Source organism: Chiloscyllium punctatum, chromosome 38 (assembly GCF_047496795.1).
Source record: "Chiloscyllium punctatum isolate Juve2018m chromosome 38, sChiPun1.3, whole genome shotgun sequence".
Lineage (NCBI taxonomy): Eukaryota > Metazoa > Chordata > Chondrichthyes > Orectolobiformes > Hemiscylliidae > Chiloscyllium > Chiloscyllium punctatum.
In genome coordinates, this window is record NC_092776.1 from 47,168,664 (window position 1) to 47,181,917 (window position 13,254).

General features: G+C 42.8%; 1 protein-coding gene across 6 annotated transcripts in view; it reads left to right on the forward strand.

Annotated features, from left to right (window-relative positions):
* The window catches only part of LOC140463595 (monocarboxylate transporter 12-like), a 53,666-nt gene that overhangs the window by 28,112 nt on the left and 12,300 nt on the right, over positions 1-13,254 (forward strand). For all 6 annotated transcript variants that reach the window (XM_072557805.1, XM_072557804.1, XM_072557803.1 and 3 more), the window contains exons 3-4: positions 2,521-2,624; positions 12,563-12,706. In XM_072557805.1, the coding sequence (XP_072413906.1) occupies positions 2,521-2,624; positions 12,563-12,706 (248 nt within the window). The remainder of the gene's footprint in view (positions 1-2,520; positions 2,625-12,562; positions 12,707-13,254) is intronic.

The window sequence follows — 13,254 nt, forward strand, 5'->3', positions numbered from 1 at the left end:
CACAGAGGGTGGTACGTGTATGGAATGAGCTGCAAGAAGAAGTGGTGGAGGCTGGTACAATTGCAACATTTAAGAGGCATTTGGGTGAGTATATGAATAGGAAGAGTTTGGAGGGATATGGGCCGGATGCTGGCAGGTGGGACTAGGTTGGGTTGGGATATCTGGTTGGCGTGGACAGGTTGGACCTAAGGGTCTGTTTCCATGCTGTACATCTCTATGATTCTATGACTCTATGAAGATTTAGATCCATTTCAAGCTTCAAACTTTCTGGAAGCGCCTTGTCATGACATACTTAACAATACTAAAGAAAACTGGGTTGTAAGTTGTGTGAAATGCAAGCATGGTCAGACTGTTTGGGCCACAGCATGACAGGAAGATGGCACAGAGGCAAGAAGATGACAAGCTGCTCAAGGTGCAAGAATAGCTCCTCAGCAGGAGTTTAAAATGATCTAGGAGCATTTCCATTACCTCAGCTGGGGACCATATGTGCATTGTCTCCATATTACAAAGGAGGTGCTAATAACAAGCTGCCACCATTTCTAACCAGGTCATGGACTGCACTGTAAGTTAGTGTGAGGGTAACCATTGTCCTGAATTTCTTTGCATGAGATTGTTCTCGGCAAAACCAGGTGCCGTACGGTAATCTAACCCATTTCGCTTTTCACTCCTGATCCGAGAGGTGAGAAATGCTATTTATGTCACTTCAAAGGGGTTCATTACCTTGAACTTGACCAGAAAGGTGCTTCCATCTACTGCTCACACAGCTCTGGGGACACTGTATCTCAATACAGAATGTACCACAACCACAAAGGCAACCACATCATGCAGGAAATTGCTTGGCCTCCTGACAACTGTCACAATGCTCTTAATTTTGCAGTTGTCCTTCAGGATTTCAGTCACCATATCAAGGCAATTGTGGCTGTTGAGTGTTGCAGACTCTGTCAGTTTAACATCTGGCTTGGATCTCTCTGCAGATATAATGAGTCATTCAGTCATGTCAAATCGCACTGCATGGATAATTAGGGTGTTGATGCAACAGTTTTGCTGCCCAGATCTAAAGAAATAATGTAATAATTGTGAGAAGTATGTCATAATTGTGGTGGGCTTCAGTGATGAAGACACCACCACTGGAGAGATGTTGAGCAAGGCGAGAGGAGGGGATGGGTGGTTCCTGGTACATCCACTTTCTGACTGGGCTTTGCCTTATCCAACAGGAGTTGCATTGTACGTCCGAGAGACACTCCCTCATCCATTTTGACCTGCAATATTATCCCTCCATCAGTTATCACAAAAACAGATTGTTTTTGTCATTTTGCTGTTTGAAAATTGGCTGCTGTATTTCCCAAGATACAATACTTTATTGGTTGGAAAGGTGCTTTGCGAAATCATGGAGTCATACGTCATAGAAGAAGCCCATTGAGTCGGTTTGACCTATATACATACACTGCACTTTCCCACACTAGACACGTAGCCTGAAATGTAATGCCATTTCAAGTGATCATCCAAGTTTTTTTTAAAGATTGTGAGGTTTCTTGCCTCAACTACTCTCCTAGCAATGCTTTTCAGATCATCACTACCCTCTTGATGAAAAGATATTTTCTCAAAATGCCCTTTTAAACCTCCTAGCTTTCACTTTAAAACTTACATCCACTTGTTATTTACCCTTTAACATGACAGGGGACTAACTGCTGTATACTCACCCTATCCATGCCCCTCATAATCTTACACACTTCCATCAGATACCACCCCCCCCCCAATTTCCTCTGCTCCAAAGAAAACAATCCTAGCCCCTTTCCACAGCTAAACTGCTCCTTCCCCAGCAATATCCTGGTGAATCTCCTCTGCGCCCCCTTCGGTGCATGTGTGGAATTGCACAAGGCCCTGGATAACTGCGTGTGGTAATTTAAAGTCTGCTTTTCCCAGCTGGGATTACAAATATCTACTACCCTGACCCCCACCCTGATTTCATTTTAGCAATGGCTTTCTATCTGAATCCACTGATTCCCAATACTGCTGCCACTGGAAATTGATTCTCCTTATTTGCACGATCCTAACTGCTCACGCTTTTGAATTCAATCTCCCCTCAACCTCCTCTGCTCAAGAGAATCACCCCCAGCCTCTCCAGTCTCTCAAAGTAACTCGTGGTTCTCCTCCCTGTTAGCATTCTAGTCCTCCCCAAGAACTTCACATCCCAAAGTGTCTGTCCAGAGAAGAATATAGTGTTGTAGTTTGGGTCTAACAAGTATTTTCTGAACATGCCACACAACCTCTTTCCTTTTGTATTCCATGTGTCTATTCCCAAAGCCAAGGAATCTGCAAGCTTTCTTAGCAGTGCCAAGCCGTGTAGTTGTGATGTAAGCACGTTCAATGCATGCAGCTGTAGAAAAAGGAACATCTGCTACTTTGTCTCCACCCACAGTGTTAATACATCTTCCCGTTGCTGATGTATTAATTGTGCATTCTGAGCATTTGTATATTTTAGTTCCATGCTACACCTTATACTTGTTTTGGATTTCTCAGATGCTTCTCCATATTTTTCGTGGAGTTCCAGAATTATTTTGCCCAAGATTACGCCATGACAGCATGGATACACTCCACGGTTGACTGCACGACAATGGTATTTGGTGAGTGTGTGATTACTTCAACTCATAAACCGTACCCTCCGAAATACAACTTGGGAGGCTTTCCCCATGTGCAATCATGTAGTCCTCAGCAGCTCAAAGCACAGGCTGCAGTGGATTAATTGCAGCTATCCTGTTGTGTTGAGGTCATGGAAGTTGGCCATAATCATTAGCCACATGATTATTAATAGAATTGTGTATCGGCCTTCTGATTCTGTAATGAGCAAATAGTATAAATGTATAAATGATTTCACTTATTTGTTCTCAAGTATTCCACTTGATGATATCAATAAATTACATCTTAAGCCTCTGACAACCCTCTGCATATAATGAAGATTCTGTGTGTATCTAAGGCAGCAATTATATCTTTTTTTGAACACACTGCTCATATTTAACTTGAGATGTGCTGTGGGCAATCAAAATGTTGAGGATCGGAAGAACAAAGAATGGCGCGGGGGACAAGAGATGATTTTTAAAAAGGGCCCATTTTTTAAAATTGGGAACACGCTATTTTTGAGCTTTCAGCTCTCTATCTGTTTCCAAGGGTTGAACTTCCACTGAAATACCATCAAGAAACCTTTCATAGAGTGACAGCTTTATGGTGCTGGCCAACTGTGAAGAATTTACACTGTCGGAGAAGATGGGATAAAGTATCAATAAGGCTGCAAGGCCATGCTGCACCAATCCTCACAATCTAAGGAAACAAACCTAATTAGGCTTGCCCTGTAAGTCAGTGGGAAGTCCCAGGTTCCATGTTCGCTGCCGTGACAACAACACCCTCTGCTCAGAGGTTTGTAATTAAGCAGCTGACTTGCTTGGTGTTTGACCATTCACAAATGGAGGGCTAAAATGCCAGTCACACTTTTTGGCACTCTCAATTGTTCTACTGTAAGCTTAGTGCATGTTTCAGACATTCTGCAGCTATGTTAACAATTTGAAGGAAGATTTGCCTTTTTTTTTCTGAACTAAATTCTCCTTTCCTAAGGTTCAGGGTTGATTCTGTAGTTTGTGGTGCAGAGAGTTGCTTCACTGTGCTAACTTGGTTAACTAGTCAAATATTATACTTGACAGAGCTGAAGGCACAACAAGTATCTGCTGTTAATTATTATTTGCCAGAGCGATGCAGTATTCGGAATAAAGTGATTAGACTTTAAAAAGAACTTGGGTACGAATGAAACATTAATTTTGACCGATCTGGGCACATGTCCTTGGCAGCTTTTTAATATCTGAGCGGAAAATGTGTTGCTGGAAAAGCGCAGCAGGTCAGGCAGCATCCAAGGAGCAGGAGAATCGACGTTTCGGGCATGACCCCTTCTTCAGCTTTTTAATATCTGTCTCAGTACCTAAGGAACAGTTTCAAAGTGTCAAGAAATTACTGTTTTGATTCTGAATTAATCAGATGCGCAAATCCTTCAGTAAATCCAGTAAAGCTTCCATATTTGATGACGTTAAATATCACACAACAACAGGTTATGGTCCAACAAATTTATTTGAAAGCACTAGCTTTGGGAGTGCTGTTCCTTCATCAGGTAGTTGTGGAGAATAAGATTGTGAGACACAGAATTTATAGCAAAAGTTTACAGTGTGATGCAACTGAAATTATATATTGAAAAAGACCTGGATTGTTTTAGGGTGACCATGTTGGTTTCAGTTCTTTCATATATAAATCCTAGAACTTTTTTAAAAGTTACATTCTCAAGTGAACTTTAACAATAAGTGCCATGTCAACTCAGATAATGCATTGAAGGGGTGAGATTAAAGTCTATCTGTCTGTGCCCCAATGTTCAGACTGATTCTGTTTCTAAAAAAGGAATTTACAGAATCTTACATGGATTCGTGCAGTTTTTTGAGTAAAATAAAATGTAATTCTGCAAGTACAAATTCATCCCACAAACGTATATGTGTGTGTGTGTGCATGTGTGTGTATCTGGGGGGATGTGAGTGTCTGTGAGAGAGTGTGTGTATGTGTATGTGTGTGAGTAAAGGGTATAAGTCTGTGAGAGGATGTGTGTATGGGTGTGAATGTGGGGGTGTATATGTGTGAATGTATGAGAGCGAATGTATGGGCCTACACTCATGCAGACCCCCTCTCATACATAAGCTCTCTCTCATATGCTCACACATATACACCCACACACACACCCTCTCACAGACTTATACCCCATTACACTCACACACAGATGCACACTCTCTCACAGACATTCATACACACCCTCCCTCACTCTCCCCATGTACACATGTAAGTTTGTGGGATGAATTTGTACTTGCAGAATTACAATTTATTTTGCTCAAAAAACTGCACGAATCCATGTAAGATTCTGTAAATTCCTTTTTTAGAAATAGAATCAGTCTGAACATTGGGGCACAGACAGCCTCACAAAGGGCACCTCACATTTTCAATGCATTATTTGAGCTGACATAGCACCTATTGTTAAAGTTCATTTGAGAATGTAACTTTAAAAAAAGGTTCGGGGATTTACATATGAAAGAACTGAAATCAACATGGTCACCCTAAAAGATGAGAGACTTAACAAACAATCCAGGTCTTTTTCATCATATCATTTCAGTTGCAACACACGGTAAACCTTTGCTATAAATTCTGTGTCCTACGATCCTATATTCCACAACCACCTGATGAAGGAACAGTGCTCTGAAAGCTAGTGCTTCCAAATAAACCTGTTGGACTATAACCTGGTGTTGTGTGATTTTTAACTTTGTACACCCCAGTCCAACACCGGCATCTCCAAATCATATTTGATGACTGTCTCCTGACCAACTTTAACCATCAAATATTTCCAGAATCTCCTGAAATAGGAAATCATAAATAAACTCCGAACAAGACTTGGATCTGTAGGATTGGATGCAGAATAAAGGAAATCTAAATAAAGTGTTGAGCCTCTCAAATGATTGGATCCAGTTAAGGAGGTGGATGGAATATAGCACCCGCAGGGCCAATTGGGTAGCAAGGAACATCACTTGATTTTACAGCCAATTGCCAACCTCCTGATGAATGTAACCAGGAAGTTGACAGGAAGGAGGTGCCCACTGTTAACCTGGCCTGCTGAGGAACCTTCTAAAGAGTTAAAAATCACACAACACCAGGTTTAGTCCAGGCTCATTTGGAAGTACAAGCTTACGGAGCGCTGCTCCTTCATCAGGTAGCTTGTGGGGCAAGATCATAGGATACAGAATTTATAGCAAAAGATCATAGTGTCGTACAACTGATGCAATATATTGAACAAACCTAGATTGCTGTGAAGTCTTTCATCTTTTAGAATGAGTTACATGTTTCAATTCATTAACATGTAAATCCCAGAACTTAATGAATTGAAACCTGCAACCCATTCTAAAAGTGGAAGACTTAGTAACAATCTAGGTTTGTTCAATATATCGCATCAGTTGTATGATACTATGATCTTTTGCCATAAAGTCTGTGTCCTATGATCCTGTCCCACTAGTTACCTGATGAAGAGGCAGCACTTTCAAAGCAAGTGTTCTAATTAAACCTGTTGGTCTATAACCTGGTATTGTGTAATTTTTAATTTTGTCCACCCCAGTCCATCATCTGCTCCTCCACATCTTCCTGTAGAGGCAGGATATAGTCCCTGTCACCTACAATCAGTTGATGGGGATCGGTAGGGGAAGGAGGAAACTCAGTTCGGGAGAGGCTGGAAGAACAGCCTTTTGGGGTCCAGAGGTAACTCCTGCTCCTGGACTTTTGAGGAAACAATTCCAGTTTTTACAATGTAGCTGCTGCTCCTCCTTCTGACACTGCTTGATGTTTGGCCTGGTCAGAATGTCACAACTCTGGCTGGAAGAATCTCAAGTCACAGTCACATTAACAAAGACTTAACTAACTTCAATGGCGACTGTTTCTTCCTGTTGTTACATTGGGTACTACATCAAGGAAGCTAGCAATGTCCTTCCGGTCTCACATTCAAGTACCATATCGTGCACTTAATTCAGATACAGACACCAGGATATGCCCAATACAATACACTGTTAGCTTGCGGCAGTGTTTAATATTTGAAATTATAGTAAATTAGATTAAAACTGAAAAGGGGTGAGCTCTTTTTTTTCAACAGCCACCCCTGTCTGTTCTGAGCAGGTGTCCAGAACTGGAGGAGAATGGGGTTGAAGACTGGATGGGGTGGAAGCAGGATCAGAATAAAAACTGAACATCTGAGAAACTGCAGGACAGATATTGTTGATATAGATCCAGAAGAACTTCTGAGCTAATCAATAGAATGCTACTTTACAGTTGGAACTGGAGAGGCAGGAAAACCAAAACCGTTTTATCTTGTCATGAAAAGATTCTTCACAAATCTTTTAAAAAAAATGAAAATCCAGATTTGTGATTGGACAGCACTGTCCTTAATCTTTCCAATCAGCAGTGAGATTGTTACTTGGACATGGACGTTCTTAATGTGTATTATAAGCAGAACAATCATAAGCTGTGAACACATTCTTTCAAGAATTAACTTCTCCTGGGCTTGGAGATTAGGTGTATTTTCCAAGTGACCACAATGATTTTTAAGAGCAAGAATTTAGGATGTGGAAAAGAAAAGGGGTGAGAGATAAATAGAACAAATAGGCAGGTGGGAAGGTAAGAGTTGAAAAATGTGATGCTGGAAAAACACAGCAGGCCAGGCAGCATCCGAGGAGCAGGAGAATCGACGTTTTGGGCATAAGCCCTTCTTCAGGAATGAGGCTGGTGTGCCAAGCGAGCTGAGATAAAAGGTAGGGGGGAGGGAATTTGGGGGAGGGGCACTGGGAATACGATAGGTGGAAGGAGGTGAGATAAGGGAGGGGCACTGGGAATATGATAGGTGAGATAAGGTAGGGGGAGGGGAAATGAGGAAGCTGGAGAAATCTACATTCATCCCGTGTGGTTGGAGAGTTCCTCGGCGGAAGATGAGGCGCTCTTCCTCCAGGCGTTGTGTAGTCAGGGTCTGGCAATGGAGGAGGCCAAGGACCTGCATGTTCTTGGCAGAGTGGGAGGGGGAGTTAAAGTGTTCCTTGGCCTCCTCCATCGGCAGGAATACTTTAACTCCCCCTCCCACTCCACCCTTTTGACCTGCAATCTTCTTCCCGACCTCTCCGCCCCCACCCCCTCTCCGGCCTATCATCCTCACCCTCACCTCCTTCCACCTATTGTATTCCCAGCGCCCCTCTCCCAAATTCCCTCTCCCCTACCTTTTATCTCAGCCCGCTTGGCACACCAGCCTCATTCCTGAAGAAGGGCTTATGCCCAAAACGTCGATTCTCCTGCTCCTCGGATGCTGCCTGGCCTGCTGTGTTTATCCAGCACCACATTTTTCAACTCTGGTCTCCAGCATCAGCAGTCCTCACTTTCTCCCAGGTGGGAAGGTAAGGACTTGGGTCTCAAAAGATCATGAAGTGTTGAACTAACCACATCCCACATTTGGGATTTGGGAATAGCTGCCAGGATGGGCATCAATTCTGAGATCTTTTAGTTTCTCTTCTGGCCCAAGCTTTGTTCCTTGAGCTCCCAATCCACTGCATAATTCTTTCCGAAATTAAAACGCCAAACTTTCTACAAGAATGAAGTTGTATTAACTGGGAAATATAAAACTGCAAGCAATAACCAAAGGTATAATTTTTTCTAACTCTGCAGTTATCAATGAAAATGCAAATGATGTAAACTAATGATGGTCACAGTGTGGGGAACGGAAGACATTTTAAGTTGCAGGTTGCAGCCTGGAAAGTAACCACATCCCTGGCAGACTTTGGAACTTGGAAATCCATGAGGAAAGTTAAAGGAAGACCTTCTGATATTGCAACATATGCCTGTTAGACATTAAAGGATATATATGGGTCAGGAGTGAAGACTGTTGTATCTGGTGCAGACCATTGAATAACAAGAATGGAATTAGCCTGATGTTCGGTTGCAGTATTCTGAATTTGTTTCCATGTATCCAGCACCATTAACAGCAGAAACTACTGAAGGCCCAGGACCCTCCAGTAAATGCAAAGCTGGACCAATCATCTTTCACCATTCAAATATTAGATTTTTATGACTTCCAGAAGAGCACATCCGTGATAATGGTTTCGCAATGTTTATGATTTGAAACATGTTACTGAATTCCAATGTATGCTATGATCAGTCAAAGAACCATTCTGGCAACATTCTGAAAGCTAAATTGCTGACAATCTGCAGGATATCAACAAATCAGATAGCAACACCTACCCAGAGCTTACATCCAATCTTGTCCATTGATCCGGGATTCCTAGGAACTGGCTGGTTGCTTTTATTCAATAAGGTATGATTTCAACAAGTGCTTATGAACATTTCTTTTATTCTTTGGTTTCATCATTTACTGTTTCAACTTGCAATAATTCTCTTCCCATTCTATTTTTCAGGGAAAGCAAACCTCAGCACTCTAAACTTTGATAGGCCTTGAAAATAGCTGTAAAGTCCATTGATGTGTGAACGGACCCCAGCTGTCCAAAGCCGTGTGGAGATCGTGCAACATCTGTGCTACCTGCTAATTATAATGATTGCACTCCAATCTTGAATGTACTGCTGCCTGCCAGCAAGGATCACATGACAGTGCAAGGCTGATACCACTATAGCCAGAGGGCTTTTGCCCGAAACGTCGATTTCGAAGCTCCTTGGATGCTGCCTGAACTGCTGTGCTCTTCCATCACCACTAATCCAGAATCTGGTTTCCAGCATCTGCAGTCATTGTTTTTACACCCTTTTAAAGGCAAGCAGCAGGCAGTAAAATTCATTCATTTCACACAGACACTACGCTGAGGAAGAATCATCATCGTGCCAATGTGAGAAGCTCTGAGGCCCAGAGTGCAGTGACACAAGAAAATTCAAAGACTTCTTGCACATTGTCAGACTCGGTGAAAGCATCTTCGGATACCATTTCCTGACAACTGATCCTCTCGCGCTCCTCTAGTCACCACACCCTGTTCACTCACTTATTATCTATCCCATTCAAGCCCAACTGAAAGCTAACATTCACAGCATCACCTCATCCTCTCTCACTGCTGCAAGCCTCATACCCACCACTCACAGCTTCCACTCTACCAACTATGAAAGGCAAAGCACTGAAGCATACTTCCCTCTCTCTTGCAGGACAAGGGGCCCATAATCAGAGACAGCAGCACCTAACTCGATAGCGGGTGTCAGACATTGTCAGCATTCCCTCACCCCTACTGAAGAAGAGAGTGGGTAGCATCATTGACGCTGCAGTGAATGAGGATAATGCTGGAATTATGGAACTTCACAAAATGCTCTAACCTCGCCTTCTCAAATCCCTGTATTATTTCCTCAACCCACAATGTCCTCTGATTTGCAAACTGCGGATCATGTAAATGCGTATAATGAGACTGACAGCAGCAGGTAGCAACAGTGATAGAAGGCACCGAGTGAGCAGAGACGTTCTCTGGGATCTCCAACAGAAGGAGATGATGATGAGGGAGGGCAGCTGGAACAATTAAATGGACTGTCACTGGAAAGAAAGAGCATCTTTCAGGCAGGGGCTGATCGGAGGGGGAGCAGACAGACAAATGGATTCCTCAGCCCAATGTAACATTCCCCCGCCAGCCCAGGTTGTTCCATATACATTGTGTAAATACTTTCTCATTTATCCTTAATTTTCCTTCATGTTTGTAATGACCTTCTGCCTGTGGAATAAAGAATCCCTGCTTCATGATCTTTGGCTAGTTCATGTGTTCATATGTTATGGTCTTTGTGCAAATTCTAATATGCCCCTTTCACTCACTCCACCAAGACTCTTGTATTTTTATCCTTTTAGCTACACATGAAAACCCTCACCTGGTCCACAATTGGTTGGGGAGAGTGTGAAGTACAAGAAGAATGAGAGATTAATGAAGAAGAAACAATGTCACTTGTAGCTACTACTCAAATGCTGACACTGTTTGTCAGTTAGAGGGCAGCAGTGAGGCAGGATCTATGTGTGGTGAGTCACTGGGTAGGCAAAAGCTGCAGCCAGTCAGAGGATAGTGCTGGTGCTAACCCCTTAGAACAAAGGTGCACTTTGGTTCTGCTGCAGAGAACTCAGACAAAGACATATGTGGAGTAGAAAACAACTGCGTGACACGGATTTTAGGCCAATCACCACTGCTGGTGTGATGTGCTCTGGGCGCTGCCTTGCCTGTTAGCTTTGTGCAACATGTGCCATAATAACTAGATTCTTGTGGGGGCAGTGTTGGGAATTTGCTAATAACACTAACTATTTACATTGCTATAACGTCACAGATTTGCACACTGTGCTCTGCACTTATTGACAATACTGTACATTGCATACATCTTGACTGTCTAAACACATGCCATGGATGCATGGAGTTATGGAGTCAGACAGCACAATCCAAGTCGTCCATGCCAATCAGTTTCCCTAAACTGAACTAGTCCCATTTGCTTGCATTAGGCTTATGTTCCTCTAAATCTTTCCTAACCTTGTACCTGTCCAAATGCATTTTAACTGTTGTAATTGTACCCACCTCAACACTTCCTCTTGCAGTTCATTCTGTACACATACCACCCTCTGAGTGAAAGAAGTTGCCCCTCAGGTCTCTCTTAAGTCTTTCCCCACATACCTTAAACCTATCCCCTCTAGTTTTAGACTCCCCCATCCCGGGAAAAAACCTTGGCTATTCACTTTTTGTATGACCCTCATGATTTTATAAACCTCAATAAGGTCACCTCTCAGTCTCCTCTCTCCAGTGAAAAAAGTTCCAGCCTATCCAGCCACTCCTTGTGACTGAAACCATCCAGTCTCAGTGACGGCCTTGTCAATTTTTTTTTCAGTTTAATAGCATCCTTCCAACAGTGGGGAAACTAGAATTGCACTCAGTACTCTAAATGTTTTCTTAGAAATATCTTGTACAGCTGGAACACGATGTCCCAATTTCTGTACTCAGTGCTGTGACTGATGAAGGAAAGTGCACCAAACGCATTCTTCACCATCCCGTCTTCCTGTGACTCCACTTTCAAGGAACTATGTCCCGACAACCCTAGGTCTCTATGTTCGACAATACTCTCCAGGGTCTACCATTAGCTATGATGATTTTAGAACATGACCCTAGAGTAACACTGAAATGGTGACCTTTAGGTGGCATAACACTTAGAGTGATGGAGTTATACAGCATGGAAACAGACCCTTCAGTCCAACTCATCCATACCAACCATAGAGATGTACAGCATGGAAACAGACCCTTCGGTCCAACCCGTCCATGCCGACCAGATATCCCAACCCAATCTAGTCCCTCCTGCCAGCACCCGGCCCATTTCCCTCCAAACCCTTCCTATTCATATACCCATCCAGATGCCTTTTAAATGTTGTAATTGTACCAACCACCACCACTTCCTCTGGCAGCTCATTCCATACATGTACCACCCTCTGTGTGAAAACTTATCCTAAACTGATCTAGTGCTATTTGCCAGCATTTGACCCATGCCCCTGTAAACCCTTCCTATTCATGTACCCATCCAGATACCTTTTAAATGTTGTAATTGTACCCGCCTCAACCACATCCTCTGACAGCTCATTCCATACACATACCACCCTCTGCATGAAAACATTGCTCCTTAGGTTGTATGTAAATCTTTCCTCTCTCTCCTTAAATCTACGCCGTCTAGTTTTGGACTCTCCTACCCTGGGAAAAAGACCTTGGCTATTCACCTTATCCATGCCTCCCACGGTTTTATAAACCTCTGTAAGGTCACCCCTCAGCCTTTGACACTCCAGGGAAAAAAGCCCCCAGCCTCTCCCTGTAGCTCAAACCCTCCAATCCAGGCAAAAATAAAGTGCGCTGTCATTTATTCCATGAATTATTGTTTTATGTCGAGTTTTGTCAGTTTTTGCATTTGTACAGAGTCAAAAGCAGCATAGGGATACCGCAGTGTATCCCATCTATTATGTTTGTCCCTTTGTTCTCTTTAGCACCTGTTGGAAGTATTATTAGCAATCGCTATTCTACGAGAGTGTCAGTGATTCTTGGAGGAATGTTAGCTTCTGCCGGCCTCATTCTCAGCTCATTCGCTACCTGCTTGGAGTATCTCTATCTATCTCTGGGAGTCGTCACTGGTAAGAGCTATAACTGCCGTGTAAATATAATTGACTGGTGCACTAAATCCTCCAGGGGATACCCTTAGGTGGTAAAAGGTGAGGAAGTCAGAGGGCCACTGAGAACGGCATTCAGATAAATGGTCTGACAATCTGTAAACAGTGGATGAGTCGGGAGATGGGTGGGGATGGATGTTGTCAGCGTACATGTTATTGCAATCTCTGCAGAGACTTCTTAAGAGGGATGAATTTCCCAGTGACCAATCATAATTACTGAAGGACATGATACCATATTATAAAACTTTTTCCGCAGCAAACAAGCTAAAACCAACAGAGTTGAAATATTAATGTGACAACTAATATATCCAATTAAAGAGAAGCTACTTTCGCATGAGTTAACGAACTGTTGAGATTCTTACACAACCCCTTTGCTGTATACTGCACTTTTGGCAGATATGTAGAATTTCAGTAGCAGCCATAGAATAACCCAACTCTCGGTGGGCTCAGTGTTCTCTGCTTTACTAGTTAGGTATGGCCTGTGGTTTAATCTGACACATGACTTTCACCAA